Raw genomic sequence first — 23,985 nt, forward strand, 5'->3', positions numbered from 1 at the left:
CCTTCAAAGAGGAATTAATCTAAATGTTTGTACTAAAGCTGAAAACCTCTGAACTGAACACCCAAATGCTAAATGACAAAGTACAAGCATGAGAACCATTATCAATATTTGATATTAACTTTGTATTGCTGTTGTCTGCAGACAATGGAAGCCATTGATGGTGGGAAACTCTTTTCCACTGCCTACCTAATGGATTTAGGTGCCTGTATCAAAACGTTACGCTACTGTGCAGGCTGGGCTGATAAAATCCATGGGCGTACTGTTCCAATGGGTGAGTAGTTTTGAGATAAAAAAGTACAGATCTCAAGCCAATGTGATCTGTAAAAAGCTACCTTTTTCTAAAAGTTGTGCAACACAAAAAAATCTCAAATTTCAGGTAGTTCTTAATATAGGTTATTTAGAATTTATCATAATGCTTGTTTTAAATGTTTAGTACAGTTATTTACTTCTTGTTCCATACGCCAATAATAAGTACTGTTTATTGACCAAAAGATTTTAGCCTGTATGTACATCTGAGAAGTCTGGTAGGTTACTTTTGCATAGCAATGCATAGTTTGTGCAATGGTACATTAATGAAACCAGGTATTTGCTTATTAAAGCCAAGATTAGCAAAACCAGTAATAGTTGTTTCAGTTATTGGATAATATATTAGGAAGAGTACTAAGAGACAGGAATGAGGAAACATTCCTTTATTTTGCTGAAATCTCATTCTGTTCCCTCTCCCATTAAGCAGCTCTATGAAAACATTGTTCCTAGCTGCCTTCTCTTAGAAGCACAAAGAAAAGAATGGTAATAAAGAAGGAATTAAGGAAAACTAGAGTGATAAATACTTCCAACTTTTTTGCATCACATAGATCTCTGTGCTGGGCTTAATGGAACACATATTTGTTTGAATCAAAGAGAATTTTATACTTAATGGATTTGATTTAAGCTAAGATCTAATATTAAAAAATGTCTGATATGTACCTAGGACTTCAAGTAGCTTTTAAAAGAGCACTTTCCAAAAAAAAAGGTGATAAAAGAAAAAAGAAATCAGGAATGCTCATTGGTGTGCTGTGCATACCATATTGAGAAGCAGGGTTATCACTGCAAAAAGTCAGTCAGAATCAAACCTTGGAGCTATGAAGAAAGTAGATATTGAATCCAGATGTACTTTATGGTTGTTTTTTTGCATAGGTAAGATTTTGAAAATGTCATTTATAAGTAAAATTGTATCCAGCTAAGTTTGGTATCCAACTTTATCTTCTTTCTGATTTAACTGTTTCTCACAAATTCTTTGTTTGAATGTCTAATTTATTTCTTCCGCCCCTAGATGGAAACTTTTTTACATTTACAAGACATGAGCCTATTGGTGTGTGTGGCCAAATTATTCCTGTAAGTTGGAGACACTTATGTAAAACACAAATGTTCCTGTTACAAATGGAAATGCTTTTAAAATTTTGTCTGTGAGAGTGCGTTTGTGAAACATTACCAATTGGAAACTTTCAGGTCCTGAAAGATAAAGAGTATCCTGAGTACTCATCAAATTCTGCAACATGGAGTTTTTGATGAGTTGGTCCAGTTCAGCCTTGTCTCTCTCGTCTCTGTATATGGAGGACAAATAAATTTCTAAAGATTGACTGATGGGTTAGTTTGAAAGACAGAATTGTGTTTCTTTGGAACTGAAAGAATTAGAAATAAACAAGTAGGAGAGGGTAATATTTACAGCCTATAAGCAATAAGCTTTTTAGGACCTGGAATATCTGTTCTACTCTGTACAGCATCTGGACTGCTGGATCTTTATTTATGACTAAGACTTATTCACCCTGTTGATAGTACAAGTAATAACACAAAGAATGTGTCCGATAAGCACAGTGATACTGAGCCATATGTTCCCAAGCTCCTGTTCAGAGTGTCTAAATTCTCAGTTTTGAAGTAGCTTATTTTAAGTGAAGATTCAGAAGGCCTGCCTGAGTCTGAATACCCAAAACACTGAGGAACTCAACCTTTAAACTTATTTGTGAGGTCTACACAGCTTCAATGGGTTGCTGTGAAAATGGTTATATGCACTAGACACTCCTAATCCACCCACCTCTTTGCACATGGTAGGTGTGAGCAGCCTGACCTGACCTGCTCTACAGCTTACCAGATTCTGAAATAGTCAGCTTGTCTATCAGGTTTGCTCAGGTATGTGGGTCCCACACATGTTCCTGATGTCTTTCAGTTGAGTTTGCAGATTTGCTATCTCTTTAGACCACCACAGTGATTTAGAGAATATCACTGGAATATGTTTGGATTCAGCCTCTAGGAGAGCTTGGGAACCTGCTGATTTAGATTCCCTTGTAGGTCAGGCACGAGATATTTCAAGTAAAGCACTCAGAGTCAAGATATGCTAAAGGAATAGAAACGTGAGATGCAGCCACTTCTAAATAAAATTCCATCCTGGAAGTATAAGCAGTTAGTACAAACACTGGCTTCCCTTATAAAATTTTGAAGGACTTCTGAGTATATCTTTGTTTTCTCTCCATTGAAATGTGAACCCACCAAGTTGGAGGTTTTTATGTAAACCAACAACTTTGAGAACTATGTGAATGTTGCAAAACACTTTTGCTAGCTCATCATTTCCATTTCCCTTCCACTCACACAGTTCCACTTTAACAATGAAGATCCAGAAAACTCTGTAATCTCTTTGTGTTATGTGTGCTCCTGTTAATTTTGGGGGTGGGGTGAGACTGAAATGAGATAAGGAGAGAGGTAAAGAACAGTTGCATGTATACTTCTCCAAGCCTTTCTGACATAATAGGTAACTGTTAACTGCCTTTTTCCCCACTTTCATAAAGGTAAGGCACAGTGTGTCTCTTGTGTTGAGAGTCATGAGCTCAATGCTTCCAAAACTATTAGAAGTATTCTCAAAGGGGCAACTCATTTTTTCCCCAGCCACATTGTCCCTCATACTGCTGAATATGGGGTCCAAAGGAGTCAGCTGCTCTGCAGTCTGGCTGGACCAATTACAATAGACAGCTGCCTGTGAAACCTCCAGGGAAGAGGACAGGGGCAACATTACATGTTATTGCCTTGTCTCCCTTAGAAAACTGAATTGATGATGGATGTGGTCATTTAAGATAACAAAACTCCCAATTTCACCACTAATCCAGCAACTTTTTGTAAGGCTTTGTTAGAGGAGTACACTTATTGTCTCTTGAGCTTTTAACTAAAACCTTGGATTCCCTGGACTCACATATACCAAAATCACTGGTGTTTGCATAACATGGCTTGCCAGTTGTTTTTTCAAAATATCTTCATTCTGAAGAGAGTTCAACAAAGAGTTCAACCACCCAGTTGACAATTTGCACTATTATAGAAAAAGCAAAGGCATTTTGGTGATGTATTAGAAATAGGATACACCTTCTCATCTGTCTTTCAGTGGAACTTCCCATTGGTTATGTTCATCTGGAAGATCGCCCCTGCCCTTTGTTGTGGAAACACAGTGGTTGTCAAACCAGCAGAACAAACTCCACTGACTGCCCTTTACATGGGATCCTTAATTAAAGAGGTAAGTTGTGAACAACAGAGTTTTTTGCCCTTCTCAGAAATGTAAGAGTATACTGCAGCTGAAATGCCACGGAGGTAATATCAGCCTAGTCCACACACACAAAAAAAACCCCACAATAGCAATTTAGTAAACTCCATTCCTTGGCAAATATATTTCTATTACAAAAGCACAGTACATTTCGAAGTCAAAAGCAAACAAGGAGTCAAGAGCACAGTACTTAGCGGTGGGTGGCAATGACTTTATTAGCATAGTTATCACAGAAAAGGACCAGTTTGTATAGCTAATTATTATTGCTTTATTAATGGAGCAAACTTTTCATCCACCTGGGTTTGTTATTAACAGGGAGCTGTAAAATTGAACTGGTGACTGCTGCCAAACTTGTGAACTTTCTTCACACAGAAACTGGGAGAACACACTTTGTGCTCTTGAACACAAGGAATGTGGTAGTTTCTCCAATGTCTCCAAAGTTACATTGACTATTGTGCCCAGCCCAGCAAATATCCAAAGGACAGTTAAATAGTTTAGCTATCTTGCTTCCCAATAAAATCAATAAATGTAATCTAACATGTTTGAAGAGTTGTCACAGATGTCAATAATCACCAGCGCAGTAACCTTGCAGAGTGTTAATGGAAATGACTTGGCACATTTTATTATTCTACTTCAAAACAATGATTCAGCAGAGCGTACTGGCTGGTTATGCGTTAATATTTCACAGAATCTAAATGACTATCAGGAAGGACCCAAGTCCTGCTGTTATTGCATCACATAGTAAATGCTATTAGGTAATATTGGGGAGGAGGAATTGCTTTAAAATAATATCAGAGATATCTTCTCTATTCTTTTTTAACAATAAGTATCAGAAAATATATTTCTCTGAAAAAGCAACTTTACAGGGAAAATAACTCAGTTCTGCTCCGAGTCTAATGAAATATCTATTCTGATATTCTGATTTTCTGAAAGGAGAGCTCATAAGTGGGAATGTGATCAGTGGTCCATTTTGTATGCACAATTACAACAGTTACACAGTGGTAACGACTGGTATAACACTAGAGCATTTTTAGTAGAAGGCAAGATGATTCTAATTTTACCCATTCATTCAGTGTTCAACTGGATGAGAAGCTTAAGTGTATAATTCTTAAATGTCTTTGGTGTATTATATGGTAGATATTGTGGAACTTTAAAAAAGACAAATATTTATATTATAAAGTCCTTCAAGATTTATTCACCCAAATCCCTGATAGTGTTCAAAACCTCAGTGATCACTTCGGTAGCTGCTTTAGACTTGTTGTGAAACTATCTGAATATCTAATTTAACTTTCTACTTGTCAAGTGTCCACATTAAAAAAAAAATATAATCACTTTTGGTAATCCTCACTATCCTTCTTAATAGTCCTTGCAAGTCTCCTTTGCTAGTATGTAGATAATAGCTTCTACTATAGATATGGAAGTTAAATGCCCAAAGTGAGACTGTGAATTAGTCCCATAAAACATATTCTTCTTACGTTTCTCTACAAATTAAGTATGAAACGCAATGCTAGGCAAATGGAAGGATCCATTGTCTCATCATTTCCAAGGTAAATATTCATCTGGAATATTAAATGAGCATAAAAAGCATTGACAGAATGTATCTGAGCATGAACCTCTAAGGGACCGAAGTTGCTCGAACAAAAGTAATTGTCTGGTATCCATAATGCAGGACATGACCTTTACGAGCTGTAACTCACCAGCTGAAATTCACCATTTTCCAAAAGAAATGGAACCTTTGCATGTAATTCCAAAGTACTGTTTAATGCTAAAAAGAGGCTCATTTAAGAGATAGTAGAGCAGATGCGTCTTTTTGGTCTTCTAATCCTATGCTTGCTCTGCAAGTGCCATTGAGATCCCATAGCTTCTTCATAAGCCAGCAGAAAATCCAGCCACACTTCACACATCCATGGGAGTTTGCCTGACAAGCTGTTGGAAGAAAATAACTGATTTTGCCTATAAATGGAACATAACTGATATAGAATTGGTGGGAAACAATAGGTTTGATTTGGCCCACAGGAAAAGCCACTTTAAATAGAAAATTTGCAAGATACTGGAACTGTGCATATCTCAGCCAGCTTTTTCATGCTTGGTAGCTGATCTGCATCTGCTGTGCTGTAAACTCTTATGTTGCCCACTCTTTGCTTTCAACACACATCCAGAGGAAGAAGCAAAGACATTGAGTTTGAAATACTATTTTCATCATTTTTCCTAATGGAATTTCAGTGTAAGTAAGTCAGCAGATCATTAATTAAATTCCATCTAGTGTGAGTGATAATGAGCAGAAGTCAGTAAGCACACAGGATGATTCAAATAGCTTTAATCAAGCAGACATGAAATTAAGCAATCTTTTTCTTTACACATCTGACTGGGGGAAAAAAGAAAAAATAAATTTATTCCTTGGCAATGGCACTGAAAAAGAACTAATTTTTTTTTTTTTTTTTTTTAAAAAAGAGCCAGTTCAATAACCTAAAAGACAGATGAGGGGAAAAGGGATTAAATCATGAGAATGAACACATTTGGGGCTCTAGGGCTGAGAATAACTGTATGACTGAGAAAAGGTAGCTGGAGAACTGAAAAGGGAAGTAAGACTATATGAGACATGTTCTTCTAGTCATTATACTTCTCCAAATTTACAGGGTTGTCTCTTTCAATTCAGGCAGGATTTCCACCTGGAGTTGTGAACATTGTGCCAGGCTTTGGACCCACCGCTGGAGCAGCAATTTCTCACCACATGGATGTAGATAAAGTAGCTTTCACAGGCTCTACAGAGGTACTATAACGAATGAAAGAAAATATAAGCAGGAAATGTGCCCCTCTGATTCCCAGTAATGATTTAATGTCTAACTTGTTCTATGTAACTATTTTAACTTTTTTCTTTCTTTTGGCTGCTGGTTTGTTAAACAAAGTCTGTTTAATGATTTGTTGGTTATTATTAACTTTAAACATATTTAAACAATGTTTGTATTGCAGGAAAGCCCTTCAAACAAAGGCACTCCAAGAGATACAATAGATTCTAGTATACCAAGGCTATTTTAAGTCTTGTCCTTTAAAATGAAAACATTTTCATAACTTTTTGTTTGCTTCTTTTTTTAAGAATAACTATTTTTAAAAATGCAAAAAAGTTAAACAGGCTGTGCTCCTTTCTCCTTAATTTTAATAACAACAGGATGGTAGGAAGGTAATTCAGAAAACTCATTCCTGGTTCTGCACACACTTAGGTGAGATGATGGCTTTTTATTATTTGAATGATACTGATGAACATCTGGGTGGTCTTAGAAGTGTATCTGAATATGTATCAGTTTAATAATTGAAAGGAAGGTCACAGTTAATTTTCCCTAGCCGTCACTCTGAAGAACTGGGAGTGATATGATCAAAGATTTGTCAGTGCAGGCATTATATAAGTATATCCTTAAGACAGGACATTATATTATCTGTCCGTATGCATGCTACATGGAAGAGCTGCCAACTGGTCTCTTAACTTCTTGGATGTACACTGCAAAGCTAAATATCATTGCCTCATGTCAAGGATCAGTACACACTGAGTGCAAGAGCTATGTTTGTTCTTAGAAACCTTTAGCTCTAAAGTAACAGGAAAATAAAACAACCCAAAAACCCGACATCTGAGAAATATCCCACAGATGTTCCCAATGGACAGTAACAACTACAATTCCTAGTACCCCATGTCCCTGCAAAGGCAGGTGGACCAGAGGGTGTATTCATAGACTTTGGTGACAGTTCTCTTCTTCTGACAGTGTAATTTAGCAGCAAGAAATGAGGGCAGGAAGGCTGGCAGAGGGAGGAAGCTATCGAATGGTTGCTACACATGAGCAGTTACAGGCAAAAGCCACAAGGACTACAAGCATGTTTTCCCTTCACTGTTTTTCCAGGACAATTCATATTAAGTAGTTCCTTTAATTATGCCATCAATGGAAAGAAGTAGGGTAGGCATTCTGCCTCACACTGTCTATTTCCTTTTCTTCTTTCTTCTAAGGAAGAAAATGGAATAAGGAAGAGTTGGCCATGCAGGCTGTGTAGATACCTGTTTTTTCTCTCATACACTTTGTGTATCAAAGGGCTTTCCCAGGTGTAAAACAGAGGAATTTCAACCTCGTGGGAATAACCGGTAGAGCAGAAATCAGTGCCTACTTTAGATTACAGATACAAGCAAGTAGAATGGTGGTAACCAAAAAAGGACCAGACATCTTTGGCAGTTAACATGAGTGTGTCCAGGGGAAATTCATCTAGAAAGCATTCCTGGTTTGCACCCTGACTCCTCTTTTCAGGTTTGTTTGTTTGTTTTGTGTTGTTTTGTTTTGTTTTAATTTATTTTTCATTTCTACAATTACTGGGATAGGAGACAACTGTGAGCTGATTTTCACTTTTGAGGAACTCAGAGAAATGTTATTGAGGTCATAATAAACATTTTGAGATTAAGTTGTTCTCTCCCTACCTTTTAGGTTGGCAAACTGATTAAAGAAGCAGCAGGAAAGAGCAATCTGAAGAGAGTTACATTGGAACTTGGAGGAAAAAGTCCTAACATTATATTTGCAGATGCAGACTGTTAGTAGCATATTTATTATATAACCCTACTACTTTTGCAAGTCCCATGTTCTTTTCTTTGTCAGTAAATTATTTGTACCTGTTTAATTTTAATAAGATATATTGATTTTATATAAATTTAATTTGTAATATAATATTTTAATAAAAGTACTTTTTAATGTTTTCTGGTCATGCAATAGTTTTAAATTAGATTGCCACCAAAAATTGGTGGCTCCTGAATGGATATGAACCTCTGACAATCTGTCCACCCTTACTGTAATTAAGGATCATTGTAATACAACATGAATGCAGAACCAAAAGTAGCTAGATGATTCTTAAACAGGTTTATTACCTTTCTAGCTGAATACTCCTCTTGCTACTGCTGATAGGGCAAATAATGTTGAATCTACATTTCACATAGAACAACTGAATGTGTGTTTGTCTAGGTGTACCATGCTACTCTTGATAAGAGTAGTTTTGGACATAAGTAAATGGATGAATATCTGTGTTTTAAAGGACCATAAAAATAAAAATTGCTAAAAAGGGAAATGAGATGGAGTGAAAAAAGGTTTGTAAAGAATTTATGACATGACCATTCAAGCTTATGGTCTGATAAACTCTGCATTTCTTTGCAGTGGACACTGCTGTGGAATTTGCACATATTGGTCTGTTCTACCACCAGGGACAGTGTTGTATAGCAGGATCTAGGATTTTTGTTGAAGAGCCTATTTATGATGAGTTTGTTCGCCGGAGCATTGAACGAGCAAAGAAGTATACTCTTGGGAATCCTTTGTTGCCTGGTGTACAGCAAGGCCCTCAAGTAAGTAATGTTACATGTTTTCAATATAATTGTGACACAATATCACAGTTTAATGATGTACTTCAAAACCTATTGTTGTATTAGTTTCAAGGCTAGGTACAGTTGTCTAGTGGTTAGTCTGGAGCACCAGGAGGAAGAAACTGGAGTGATGGTTGTTTGTGCAACTATCATAGGCCTAAGGGTGAGGTTTCTTTCTCTTTTCTAGTTCCTTTTATTATGGAATGGGAACAATTATATAGAACTGAAATGCTTTGGGAAAGCTCCAACGCAACACCTGTAAAAGCACAAATACAATCTCCCATGTCAGAGATTGCTAACATTATATTCAAATAGTGCCACTGTAAGTGAGTAGCTGGAGGAAATAAAATTTAATAGTGTCTTTTCCCCTTTTTTATGGTGTTAGTATTTCATTATGCTATTCTCAGTTTTAGAATATTGCACAATTAAAATGCATCATTTTGTACTTTTTCCTGCTTATGGTAAAAGGTTATGCCAACAGCTTCCCCATTAAATGAATGCTAAAATGCAACATTATAAAGCATAGCTATCACAATGCTGTGGATTCAGTGGATCACATTAGAGCATTGTTAAATTAGTTTTCATCTAGAGTCTTATTCCCATATCAGCTTGTACTACAGGATATACGCTTTCTTGGCAGAGCTATTATGCACATATTTGGTTGTCAGAGAATAAAGGAACTGTATTAGACACAAAGCAAAAGCTAGAGACAAAGCAACTCCCACACATTTGATAAAATAATGTGTTCTTCACTGGTTGTCACAGTCATTTTATGTAACCAAAGACACCAAGTAAATTGTAAAACTGCATTCCAAGCCAAAAAAGCTTTAGAGAATTTAAAAATAGTAAGGATGCTATTTTGATATCCTGCAATGTGTCTTGCTAACAAGCTAACATGTTCAGCTGAATAAATTTAAATGCCAGAGGGCAGGAAGACTGAAACAAGTAAACTCCAGGTGTCTGCTGTACAGCTAATACAAAACTAACAGGAATCCACTCTCATGTTATTGTGGCTTTACTAAGTTTGAAATTCATGCTAACAATTTAAATAAGAGATGAAAGTAAACTTTTACAAAAAAAAAAAAGGAAGGTTAAACATGTGAAAAAAAGCATTACTGAAAACATTTGAAAGAGCATGAAGACTCTTTTCTCCTCCAGTCTCATCATTTGCCCTTCTTGGCCTCTTTTTCTTCTTAGCAAGCTTTAGCAGAAATCTTAACTTTTTCACTGGTTAGCGAAGTTTCTCCTTTTAGAACAGGTATGATCCCATTTAATGGAAAATTGTAACCATGCAGTTTAGGTGCACTTCTTTTGTGGTATTTACGTTAAATATCTCTCTTTGTCTTAAAATTTCTTGTTGTGCATTGACTAATTCTTTCTAGAAACAAAAAACGTTAGGCTGTATCAGGCATAGTCGCTGTGCTCTCTTGTCATAGAGCCTCCTTGAAAGCCATATTTGTCCTCCAGTTCACAGGTCCTCTGGGGCAGCACCTGCCTCAGGCAGCAAGTTTGGGTAATGCTTTGCACAGTGAGCACCAAAGAAGAGCCAAAGGCCCTACTGGAATTCAAAAGATAATATATATGCTAATTCACACACTATTAAGGAAAATAATGATGATAATAATAACAAAGGAATGACTGACAACAACGTGAGCTGTATCATCTAAACATCGTCTTCTCTTCAAGATGTTAATCCACAAAAGATATTTGGCCATGAGGGTAGCATAAATTTTATGTCTTCAGCATGCAGTAAGACAATGGTTTGAAAGCAAAATTACAAAGGGAGCGCAGCAAACTGAAAGTCACCTCCTTATAAATATCCTTATAAATTCATATCCTTATAAATATAAGCTTTTGTCACAGCTTTAGATAAATAGCTGTTTAGTCTAATACACATCCAGGATTCCTCAGAACCTTTGAAAATATTATTGTGTTCTATGACCATGGTAAAACTTGTTGCTTAAACAGAAATGCAACCTTTTTATTGCACAAATAAGAGAATAAGGTACACACCTACTCTGCCAACTGATGAGTCTGATCACAGAGAAGAAGCTTCTGTGCAAGAGTTCCCCTAGAAGTAATGTCAGTATCTTAATGACCCAGTGCTTGAAGGGCTGAACTCTGAAAATAGAACAAATTAAAAAAAAAAAAAAAAAAAAAAAAAAAGAGGGTGTTAGGGGCCTCTACCAAACAAGCTTTATTATTGAGTTTTTCTTGACATAAATGTTATCTTGTGTACAATTTCCCTTCAGGCCTGAAGTGGTGATTGGTTGATTTGGAGAGGGGAAGAGAGGAAATGATGTGTGATCTGCTTCTAGTCCCCATTTACACTATTTCCTTTTATCCACTTTGTCACTGAAAACCAGAAAGGGTTAGAGAAATATAAACCCCTATTGTACTGTCACCATAAACTCCTTTTCCAGCCAAAGACCATGCATTTTCCTATATTATAGAGCCAAACTGCAATATGCTTGGCATATGTTAAATTTGTTGGTAGGCTTCGGCAAGTGGAGGGGCAGAGATTGGCTTCATACCATAAACAATCTGCCATCTGTGTTTCTCAAACCACAAAAGTAAGTGTCCTTATTCCACTAATAAATCAGAATGAACTGAAAACAACATTGAATTTCAGTTATATTTTATTGTTGCTTTTTAGCTTCCTGTAATAGTTTAGGAAAACAGTATGGCCAATCTACCAGACCTAGTGAAGCAGAGAAGAGTCTTGCTGGTTAGACCAAGCCCTCTGTTATTTTTGCAGAATCAAGCTCAGCAATTTTTATTTTGATGAACCATTTGCAGTTGGCAAGAGTACTGGGAGAAGTATAAAACACATTCATTTTATAGATTTTTTTTTTTCTTTTGCTAAAGAAAACGAGGATATCAGTCCCTCTACAGCTGATTCTCCTATGTCAAATTTCTGATTACTGGTCTATTTGAGAAAAGCCTGCAAAGTTTTGAGAAGTTAGTGACAAGAATATTTGCAGCTCTCTCCAGCTGTTGCACTTCAACACATGCAGTTGAACAAAGCTGGAACATTGTTAGGTTTTGGTTAATGAATTAGAAGAACAAATGTTATCAGTGTGTGCTGTTTTCATCCCTGTAATATCTCTTCATTTAGATTGATAAGGAACAGTTTCAAAAAATCCTGGAGCTAATTGAGAGTGGGAAAAAAGAAGGAGCCAAACTGGAATGTGGAGGAGGTCCATGGGGAGACAAAGGTTACTTCATCCAGCCCACAGTTTTTTCTAATGTTACAGATGATATGCGCATTGCCAAAGAAGAGGTAAATAAATTCTTGGCAGTCTGTATTCTCACTGAAGATTGTCTGTTTAAATGTCTGTACAAAATATCCATTTAGTAGGTCAAGTGGCTACACAAAAACACTCAGTAAATCTGTCGTTCCATCCTGCTGGTGTTTAAAATGCTTTTCTTGGTTTCTGATGCCCATTTCACCAACTCAGTGGAGGTGAGGGAGAGGAGTATGAGGCTGGCCTGCCCACAAAGGCTCTAGCTTAAGATGGCAGTTGATAGGAAACGCTGAATTTTGGATCGTTTACATCACCCCATACTGCCGATGTCTCACATATCAGAGTCACAGGAACCTGTAACAGAGAAGCAAACCTTGAAGGCACAGCTTGTGAACCCTTTGCACTGCCTAAGGAGCCACTTGAGTTGGGGTTTGGACACAATGCGCACCAAGCAGCTATTTTGCAGTAAAAGAAAATAGTTAGATTGTTCTTCCACAGGCATTTTGTTGGTGACAATTACAACAAAGCAGAGTTTTGCCTTTGCAGGGTTATTTAACCTAGATCAGTTTGCAAATGTGTCTACACGGCATTGAAGGAGCTTTTACTGACCCAACTAAGGTGGCAGTGCCAGGGCAGCAGTGTTCATCTGCCAGGAACAGGAGAGAGTTAGGAGTGCAGAGCTGCTATGCCGTTAAGAAAAACAGTTCTGTAAACACAGCCTGTAAGTCCAGTCATGACCTTTTCTCTGTGCTTTTTTACATTCATCTTGATTAATAACTACTGCAATTGTGCTGCAATTGGTGTCCATTATACTTCTTCATACTAGAAAGCTCCTTCAAAACTGTTACAAATCTAGTTGTTGCTTTATATAGCCAGCGATACTGCTGACGCAGTCTGCTGAAGATACCTAGTACATTCAGCAAGAGTCAACAGCCTGAATTAAAATGAACATCAGAGCATCTAGAGTTAATTGTGATGGGGAGAGAGCTGTACAAGAGGAGAGAGCTGTATGAGAAACAATTTAGATTGTTTCTGCTGGTCTGGGAGGCAGGTAGGAAACTGCAGAGAGGTATGTTTCTTCACAGATCTATTAGTTTCCTTTGCATCAGCAGTACAAAAACTGCTTCTCTCACACTATTTTGAGTGTAGTGAATAATGAAACCCCAGAGAGCCAAGGCAATTTAAAGAATATCCAGCTTCTGAAACTCACAGTTTGACCAGTGGGGGAACATTCAGTGGTTTTCTGATCTATGTAAATCAATCCCTCCAACTCTAGTTAGAAACTAGCACTAAACACTTTCCAGGTAATTAAATTAGAAAGCTCATGATCTATGGGAACAGAAGTAATTAGATGTGGTAATGCCCCCTTGCCCTACACAGCCTTGGCACTGTGTGGTGGGTATGGGCATCTCTGGCTGAGAACACAGAGCAGCAGTAGTGGGAAAGCTGAGCCTGAGAGACTATTATCTTGTGTAATACCCATATGGAAAGCAGAATTAGTTGTTTCACTTGGCATACATGCCCAGTTGTGCACCTACCTACAGAGATAAGTCTAATAAAAAGTTTAGGTGAAGGAAAAGTTGAATGTCTTTTTCAACTCTAAAACTGGAGCTTACCAAGAAAATACCACTTCATTGGTAACCAATATAGATATGTAACACACTGTGACTCCATGCTAACTACTTTTATGGTGGTTATCCTTTAATCTTTATTTATTTGCTTTCATAATGTATTGTTTTATTTATTTATTACTCATTTCACAATAAGCTATCTTGATTTGCTCCATACTAGAAAAATCTTATCTTTATGTGCATTTATAATCCTTTTTAGAACTCCATTCTGAGATGTACACTCTTGACTGAATGAATTCAGGAATAAGGTCATGTGACAGAAATAAATTTTTAAAATATAAATTATTTAAAATAGTAAGCTATACTAGTCCTCTTTGTATGCTTACATGTGTCTGAAACAGATATTTGGACCTGTTCAACAAATCATGAAGTTTAAGACTATAGATGAAGTTATCAAGAGGGCAAATAATACTACCTATGGCTTAGCAGCAGCAGTTTTTACCAAAGACATTGATAAAGCACTGACGTTTGCAGCTGCTCTTCAAGCTGGAACAGTATGGTAAGTAATGGCTTTTTTAATTCTTCCTTCAGAACTGCAGGTGCCAATGGCAGTAATTGTAGGACATTTTAGCACTTCTTTGGGTGGCATATTTTTGTATTTCAATTCCTTGTCACCTTTAGAGAGACAGATTAATGCCATCCTCCTACGTCTCTCTTCCCCTCACCTTTCTATACTTAACGTGCTATTAAGTACATATTTCTTGTAAGTCTTCACACAATTGACCTGTAAACTTAGGCTGAAAAAGGAAATTGACTTGCTACAAAGGAAAGGAGACAAAAGGGAATACAGTGAGAGTCCCACTTTCCTTTCCGTTCAGGATCTGGGGATAGACCTATACATACTTAATTTGCAGGGATTGTTTTCTGTACTGTGTAAAGAAATTAATTATCTGAAGTTCTGTAGCCATTAACTTGGGCAGAACGTCCACCTGTGATGGAAAAGATTGATAAAATGTAGTCGAGAAAAGGAAGGAAACACAAGTGGGGCAGAACTGCTACAAGTCTAGCTCAGGATTTAAAAGGCCTCATTGAAAGAGCTTTAAACTAGATTTGAAGGGGGAAGGGGATAAAACCAGGCTTGCTAGGGATGAGCCTACGGGTGGCATGCCTGTATTGGAGAAGAGATCAATAGCCCAACTGAAGTGCATTTACACCAATGCATGCAGCATGGGCAATAAACAGGAGTTGGAAGCCATTGTGTGGCAGGAAAACTATGACATAGTCACTATCATCACAGAAACATGGTGGGATGACTCGCACAACTGGAGTGCTGCAATGGATGGCTACAAGCTTTTCAGAAGGGATAGGCAAGGAAGGAGAGGTGGGGGGGTAGCTCTATACATTACAGAGTGTTCTGACTGTGCAGAGCTCAACAAAGGTAATGATAAGGTTGAGTGCTTATGGGTAAAGATCAGGGGAAGGCCAACAAGGGGGAAGGCCAACAAGGCAGATATCCTGGTGGAAGTCTGTTATAGACCACCCAACCAGGATGAGGAAACAGACAAAGTATTCTATAAGCAGCTGGGAGAAGTCTCACGATCGCTAGCCCTTGTTCTCATGGGAGACTTCAACTTACCAGACATCTGCTGGAAATGCAACACAGCAGAGAGAAAGCAGTCTCGGAGGTTGCTGGAGTGTGTGGAAGATAACTTCCTCACACAGCTGGTGAGTTAGACAACTGGGGAAGGCACCCCGCTGGACGTCTTGTTTGTGAATAGAGAAGGACTGGTGGGTGATGTGGTAGTCGGAGGCTGTCTTGGGTTCAGTGACCATGAAATGATAGAGTTTTCAATTCTTGGAGAAGCAAGGAAGGGGGTCAGCAAAACCTCTACCCTGAACTTCAGAAGGGCAGACTTTGGCCTGTTTAGGAGCCTGATTAACAGAGTCCCTTGGGAGGCAGTCCTAAAGGGCAAAGGAGTCCAGGAAGGCTGGATGTTATTCGAAAAGGAAGTCTCAAAGGCACAGGAGCAGTCCGTCCCCATGTGCCAAAAGACGAGCAGGTGGGGAAGAAGACCGGCCTGGCTGAACAGAGAGCTTTGGCTGGAACTCAGGAAAAAAGGAGAGCCTACCGCCTTTGGAAGAAGGGGCAGGTGACTCAGCAAGACTACAAGGATATTGTTAGGTTATGCAGGAAGAAAATTAGAAAGGCAAAGGCCGAGCTAGAACTTCAACTGGCCACTGCAGTGAAGGATAACAAAAAATGTTTTTACAAATATATCAGCGACAAAAGGAGGGCCATTCTCCCTCCTTTGTTGGATGCAGAGGGAAACATCGCCACAAAGGATGAGGAGAAGGCTGAAGTACTTAATACCTTCTTTGTTTCAATCTTTAATAGTCTGTCCGCTGAGCTGGGAGATGGAGATAGGAAGCAGAATGAAGCCCCAATAATCGAAGAGGTAACAGTCAGTGACCCACTCCTCCACCTGGATGCCCATAAGTCTATGGGGCCAGATGGGATCCACCCAAGCGTTCTGAGGGAGCTGGCAGAGGAGCTTGCCAAGCCACTCTCCATCATTTATCAGCAGTCCTGGTCAACCAGGGAGGTCTCACATGACTGGAAGTCAGCTAATGTGACGCCCCTCTACAAGAAGGATCAGAAGGAGGATCCGGGGAACTACAGGCCTATCAGCCTGACCTCGGTGCCAGGGAAGGTCATGGAGCAAAACATCTTGAGTGCCATTACACAGCACGTGTGGGTTAACCAGGGGATCAGGCTCAGCCACCGTGGGTTCATGAAAGGGAAAATCCTGCTTGACCAACCTGATCTCCATCTATGACAAGGTGACCCGCTTAGTGGATGAGGGGAAGGCTGTGGATGTTGTCTGCCTGCACTTTAGGAAGGCCTTTGACGCTGTCTCTCACAGCATTCTCCCAGAGAAACTGACTGCTCACAGCTTGGATAAGTGCACTCTCCACTGGGTAAAAAACTGGCTGGACAGCCAAGCCCAGAGAGTGGTGGTGAATAGAGTCAAATCCAGTTGGCGACCGGTCACGAGTGGTGTTCCCCAGGGCTCAGTATTGGGACCAGTCCTGTTTAATATCTTTATCGATGATCTGGATGAAGGGATTGAGTGCACCTCCACTAAGTTTGCAGATGACACCAAGTTGGGTGGAAGTGTTGATCTCCTGGGGGGTACAAAGGCCCTACAGAGGGATCTGGACAAGCTGGATCAATGGGCTGAGGCTAACTGTGTGAGGTTCAACAAGGCTCAGTGCCATGTCCTGCACTTGGGTCACAACAACCCCCTGCAACGCTACAGGCTTGAGGAAGAGTGGCTGGAGAGCTGCCTGGCAGAAAAGGACCTGGGGGTGCTGCTCGACAGCTGGCTGAATATGAGCCAGAAGTGTGCTCAGGTGGCCAAGAGGGCCAATGGCATCCTGGCTTGTATCAAGAATAACGTGGCCAGCAGGACTAGGGAGGTGATAGTGCCCCTGTACTCAGCACTGGTGAGGCTGCACCTCTGAATACTGTGTTCAGTTTTGGGCCCCTCACTACAAGAAGGACATCGAAGTGCTAGAGTGTGTCCAAAGAAGTGCAACGAAGTTGGTGAAGGGTCTAGAGCACAAGTCTTATGAGGAGCGGCTGAGGGAGCTGGGGTTGTTTAGTCTGGAGAAGAGGAGGCTGAGGGGAGACCTTATTGCTCTGTACAACTACCTGAAAGGAGGTTGTAGTGAGGTGGGTGTTGGTCTCTTCTCCCAAGTACCAAGTGACAGGACAAGAGGAAATGGCCTCAAGTTGCACCAGGGGAAGTTTAGGTTGGATATTAGGAAAAACTTCTTCACATAGAGAGTAGTCAGGTAGTGGAACAGGCTGCCCAGGGAAGTGGTTGAGTGCCCATCCCTGGAGGTATTTAAAAGATGTGTAGACGTGGTGCTTAGAGGCATGGTTTAGTGGTGGACTTGGCAGTGATAGGTTAACGGTTGGACTCGATGATCTTAAGGGTCTTTTCCAACCTTAACAATTCCATGATTCTATGATTCTGTGGTTCTATGATTCTATGATTCTAAATACAAGGACAACTATTTTCAGTGATGGAAAAGAAAGAGGCAACTTACATGCAGCTGGAAAGGCAAAGGCTGAGAGATGCAAGAGTGAAAGCTTGGAGGAACGGCAGACTGAGTCTAATGACTATCACTGATAAGAGACCTGCATTTCCCTAGAGTTATCTTAATGCGTCAGAAAGAGAACAACCAATTTTACTTGAATGCAAAACCTGTGTACAATTTACATTGTATCTGAAAGAACTTGCAACCAGCACAAATTCCTGCCAAGGCCCTGTGACCTAAAAACATACGCTTTCTAAAAATAAGTTAACAGTTTTGTCTTAGGAGTTGGTGTTCTTTAAATGGAAGAAATTCTAAATTAAAGGTGGAACGACTGTGTTTTACATCATTGCGGATCTGTCTAGGAATACTTAACTATGAGCAAAACCTCTTTTGTTGAAACCAGTAGACTGGCAGCAGGAGATATGAAAATAGAGAATATCTGATTTGACAGTGTTGCAAGACAAAAAGAGCTTCTCAGGTAGGTAGCAGGATGCACGTTGTGCCAAAACACTTCATACTGCATATTCCCCTGTGAAATTCCTTACTCATTATTGTATTTTTGTTCTCAACCACAATACAGAATATGGTTTAACATTGAGTAGAACCAAAAAAACCTTCCTAAATACTTACCAAAGCGATCTTGAATTTATCTATTGGAAGTGTACCTGCAGAAGATTTAACTGTGACTAGTCTTTGGTTTGAGAGCTTATGCACTAGTTAGTAAGGAATTTTATCATAACTATCAGAGAAAGATATGACTGTCACTCTACTTGAAGACCTTTCATGAGTGTTAGAATCCTGATCATAAGCGTAGTTTCTGCTAGTGCTTTGTTTCTCTGAACCTTGAATTACACATATTTTTGCAAATATAGTACTCAGATATAGTTCGTGAATATCACCATAGGTTTTTGACAATCAACAAAAACCCACTGATTTTTCAGAAGTGAAAAAAGTTGTTTCACACTGTCAAAAGTAATCTTCCTGTTGTTCCAGGGTTAATTGTTACAGTGCAATGTCTGCTCAGTGTCCTTTTGGAGGATTTAAGATGTCAGGAAATGGACGAGAAATGTAAGTAAATACTTTTTAAAATGAAGATTCACAGGAACTGCAAAATGAAATTCCAAAACCCAACTTTAAAAATTCATAACTAGGATGCCGCATTTGAGATTTTGTCAAATTAGTCTATATAGTGATTAGAAGCTTCATGTTGTCAGAGACAACATCAAGAAAAGAATTCCTGTATAAAACAAAAAAGAAAATTACTTAGATAGACACTTTTTCAAAATTACCATTTTTATTAGAATCATAGAATCATAGAATCGTCAAGGTTGGAAAAGACCCTTAAGATCATCGAGTCCAACTGTTAATCTAGCACTCCCAAGTCTTCACTATACCATGTCCTCGAGCACCACATCTACCCGTTCTTTAAATACCTCCAGGGATGGAGACGCAACCACTTCCCTGGGCAGCCTGTTCCAATGCTTGACCACCCTCTCAGTGAAGAAGTTTTTCCTAATATCCAACCTAAAACTCCCCTGGTATAACTTGAGGCTGTTTCCTCTAGTTCTATCACTTGTTACTAGGGAGAAGAGACCAACCCCAGCCTCGCTACAACCTCCTTTCACGTAGTTGTAGAGAGCAATAAGGTCGCCCCTCAGCCTCCTCTTCTCCAGGCTAAACAACCCCAGTTCCCTCAGCCACTCCTCATAAGACTTGTGCTCTAGACCCTTCACCAACTTCGTTGCCCTCCTCTGGACACACTCCAGCACCTCCATGTCCTTCTTGTAGTGAGGGGCCCAAAACTGAACCCAGTACTCAAGGTGTGTCCTCACCAGTGCCAAGTACGGGGGGACAATCACCTCCCTAGTCCTGCTGGCCACGCTATTCCTGATACAAGCCAGGATGCTATTGGCCCTCTTGGCCACCTGAGCACACTGCTGGCTCATGTTCAGTAGCTTGCGGTCTACTAATATACAAAACTGATCATTGTTTATAGTTTACAGTTTTTGCATATGTATAGAAAGTGTCATTTGCATGAAGATATATATGTGTGTAGTTTCTGAATCCCCTTTAAATGCTAGGTTTTTGAAAACACAAGACGTTTCATAATCCTTGAATTAAACAAGTTTTTTCAGTTTAAAAGTCTTGTGACAACAGTGTTTTTACAGTATATTCCAGCTTGGGCAAAAGTTATGACAAAAATAGTCCTCCGTAGTCTTTGGACCTTTGATCTTTTCCCAAACTAAAAGTGGAAGAGTATACAGAAATGATAAGCTAATCAAATTCTTTCAAACTTCTAAGGTTTAGTCCAGTTTCAATTTGGATCATGTCCTGTCTTATCTGTATTCATCCCAATCTTCATATTAGCAAGACAATCATGTAATGTCTTACATCATGAAACATTTGATATCATACATGTTCATTACATTATGTAGAATTATGTCTTCTGGGTATTTTTGGAACGTAAATCACAAGCATTCTTTGGTTAAAAATGCCATATATCTGGGAAAAATAAATTATTTTCAAAGCAATGAATAAAAATCAAAACATCTAATTTTTCCCTTTTATTAAGCCCAATGCATAGTACTTTTAATGAATAATAGAAGTAATTAAAAAACATGTGTGCAGGTGAAGTGCTTCAGAGCTTCCTTTTCTCTTTTTTGTATTTTATTTAAGAGATAAAGGCTAGGGTTTTGTGCTTGCTCATCGCTGGACTCGGTCTGCTCCTGATGGCAAAGCTCCCACTGACTTCAAAGGAAACAGAGTTATGCCAAAGCGGAGAGCTTTAGAAAATGTCACAATAATTTAGGCCATTACTATCAAGGACTGTTTTGCATTTGCTGGGTGCCAAAAATTGGGAGATCATCAATTCTGAATTACAGCCTTTTGCAGAAATATTTTGGGGATTTATTTGCTGGAAACAACAGGAAGACAATAACAGCCTATCATAAAGATTAATATTCTCTATAACAGTGCATTTTGAAGGAGTTAAGCTTTTGTGCAAATAAAGTTTTTCCTAAAGCTTAGTTCAAAATCACAATTAGTGGACCAATAAAAATATTCCTGCTGAAGAGCAAGGAAGGAATTAGCACCACACAGATGTCTGCCATAGAAAAAAGTTTTATAAACATGTGGCAATCCATTTTAGGAGAGGCGAAATATGTGTGAAACAACTGCACTGAAATAATCAGGAAGTCAGTGTGTCAAGCCATCAACTTCCTTGAATCCCAAAATAAAATTCCCTGTATAAGTCTTGGAATGATAAAACCACTATGAATTAAACTACGGAATGTCATGTCCTAACAGAATGCCACTTTAGAAATGAAGACAATCAGTAAATATTTTCCTACAGCATGAGAGTCCTGAGCAGAGATTTCTGTTTTGCATATGTATGTATCTAGTAAGATGGCAGTGAGAACTAGATAACAATATACTGTAGCTAACCGTTGTTCTATAAAACAATTATGTCTAAATAGTTTGACTGTGTCAGATGTCAAACATCTAGGCACACAAGCAAGCTTCATCTCATCATGTAAAACCTAAAGGTGGAATCCTGCTAATAACACGTCAGTAAGATTTCAGTGTTTTTCTCTGTCTGGGAGATTTCATAGTGGATTAATTATGATGTCCCCCATTTACTCGAGATGAAGCATCTATTCTTTGACTCTGGAGAAAACTCTTGACATCAGAGGAAGGCCTTTGCAAATAACTTGTTGACCATGCTTGTGAAGACCTAACATGTGCCTGATTTGCTGCACAGAAACCCAGTTTAGAAATGCACTAAATTGATTAAACACCATTCTTTTGCACAGAAATGAAATTGCCCTCTCTCCAAATTTGCTCAGGAGACAGTTGCTGTAGCTTTTCAAGAGGCTTCCAGCAGCAGTCTAGCTGCACAGACAGAATATGTCTGGTATACTTGTTGTACATTTGGCCAATTGTACAGCAGCACCAAAAATCCCATCCAGGACATAACTCATATAAAAAGCATTAGCATAAATATTGCTCTTCATTCTCTTTTATCTAGGGGAGAATATGGCCTTCATGAATACACAGAAGTTAAGACTGTCACAATCAAAATCCCACAGAAGAACTCATAATGCTGCTTGAGGTGCAGAATTTAGCATCTTCAAATGAAAGACAGCCTGAAAAGGCTATTTGAATTCTGAAAAGTTTTATATCCCAAATTATTCACTAACCTTTTTGCTTTCTGATTGTATAAGAGATACTTGCTTACATTAACAATATAAAGAATACTGTAGAAAATTTTAATGTGATTAACTGAGAAAAGGAAACTTTAATGGTACATAGATAACTAATTTTGAAATTCATGTTAAGAAAGAACTATTTTTTATTTTCAGTGGAAGGTCTCTGTAGTGCTATAAAAATGTTCCTTTTTCAATGTATTCTACAGCTACAGTTTGAATTTATGTGCTCTTCTAAATATTAGATGGCAAGGTCTCTTTGCATTTTCTTTTCTTTGTGGCCTTAACAAAAGCACTTATAAGTAATTTGCATATAGATACTTTTCTGTGTCTTTCAAAAATAATAGACTTCTAGATATATTTCTTAGACTACTGAATTTGTTCGTCATACTACACAAATGTAACCTGGATGATATTAAACAACATTAAAATCCACCTTCAAAACCTAATATTGTTCCTTTCATTAGTCTTTTCTATTACACTGCTTTACCACTGGGCACTATGTAGCACATGAAAGTATGACCTCTCTTTTTCATATAGCTGTTTATTCTCATAAAGACCTTCTGCAGTCATATGTGTCCCAAGCTGATCATAACCTCTAAGGTCTCTCAGCCTATGCAGCTTTGATGTTTCACAGTTCTCTGCCAGTGCAGCTATCAGCACCCTCTGACGGCCACTCACCATCAGCAGCCACTGGATAAGCTCTGGGACAGCGGTCTACAGACAGCAAGTACAGCAATTACGTAGCCTGCTACTGACAGGGTCATATTTTCTCTGGACTGAACCCGGAGCTGCAATTCATCTCTTGTTAGAGAAGGCCAGCCTTACATACAACCTTATGTACAAGCTCTGCCCATTAGTAAGAACATAACACACCATAAATTTTTAAGCAGCAAGTATGGATAAGTTGCACAGTATTGAAAGGAAAGAGATTTTGTTCATTCATATATGCTTGTCAATTTATTTTTTTTTTTAATAAGATGGTTAAAACAAAACCCAGATCAGGCTTTCACCCTGTGATTCTTCTCTGGATGCCTTTTTTCATAAAGTTAAGAACTGGACATAAGACGTGTGGCACATGTATGTCTGTCCACAGGCCTCTACATTATCTGTTCTTGAAAGGTGTCCGTTCCAAATCCCATACATATGCCTCTGAAATAATTTCATTACCCATAGTTATCAAACAAACCCAGCCCTGGTCCCATATCAAGAAACAAGTAGTAAAATAATAGAAGAAGGAAAAGGGGGAAGAGTGAATCAAAAGTAAAAATGTACTGTGGCAATAATTAGCAGAGATTGTTCAGCAGAGGTGTACAGAAGAGAGTGTACAGAAGAAAGCACAGAAATCAAAATAAATGCCAAATAAAGGGAAAAGAAAAAAATATTCCTAAAGAAACAAGCTGCAGAGAAGACAAGAATGGCAAAACACTCTGGAAGACTTTAAAAGTGGTAATGAACATAGTATTAGAGAAAACCTGGATACAATGAAAGATTAAATATTTATAAAGAGATGAAAACCAGTATGTAGAGCAGGTATGGGTCTTCATAAATCTCTACTGTCGAAATTCTGCTTTTGCTGAAGTCAGTTGTAGAAGTCTCAGAGGATAAATAAGCTAAATGACAGTAAGCCTACATTTGCATTTTGGTTTGGATCAGGACTGCACTTCTGAAATTATGTTCCTGATCATCCCCACTTACCTTCTTTGGTTCACGTGGAAGAGTGACATAGGGGAGCAAAACCGGGTGCCTTTTCAATGACACTAAGCCAGAAGACATACACTCGGCCTATGTCTGGTATGATCCAACCACTAATAACCATTCAGCTCTTAGAAGCAGACTATGGCTAGTCTGAAGGAACTCCCCTCTGAAATTGTACTGTGTGGGCGGTTGGTTCTCATCTTCTCACAGTGTCCTTTGG

General features: G+C 38.7%; 1 protein-coding gene across 1 annotated transcript in view; it reads left to right on the top strand.

Annotated features, from left to right (window-relative positions):
• ALDH1A1 (aldehyde dehydrogenase 1 family member A1) overlaps positions 1-21,962 on the top strand; it is a gene marked incomplete at both ends in the record, with an annotated part of 39,089 nt that extends 17,127 nt beyond the window's left edge. Inside the window, 10 exons of the mRNA XM_082337576.1 lie at positions 142-271; positions 1,313-1,374; positions 3,404-3,532; positions 6,216-6,329; positions 8,017-8,119; positions 8,734-8,918; positions 12,055-12,219; positions 14,157-14,314; positions 18,856-18,930; positions 21,890-21,962. Of these exons, the coding sequence (XP_082193702.1) occupies positions 142-271; positions 1,313-1,374; positions 3,404-3,532; positions 6,216-6,329; positions 8,017-8,119; positions 8,734-8,918; positions 12,055-12,219; positions 14,157-14,314; positions 18,856-18,930; positions 21,890-21,962 (1,194 nt within the window). The remainder of the gene's footprint in view (positions 1-141; positions 272-1,312; positions 1,375-3,403; positions 3,533-6,215; positions 6,330-8,016; positions 8,120-8,733; positions 8,919-12,054; positions 12,220-14,156; positions 14,315-18,855; positions 18,931-21,889) is intronic.
• Between the last annotated feature and the right edge of the window lie 2,023 nt (positions 21,963-23,985).

Source organism: Platalea leucorodia (genome assembly GCF_965183815.1).
Source record: "Platalea leucorodia genome assembly, chromosome: Z".
In the NCBI taxonomy this organism is placed as follows: domain Eukaryota; kingdom Metazoa; phylum Chordata; class Aves; order Pelecaniformes; family Threskiornithidae; genus Platalea; species Platalea leucorodia.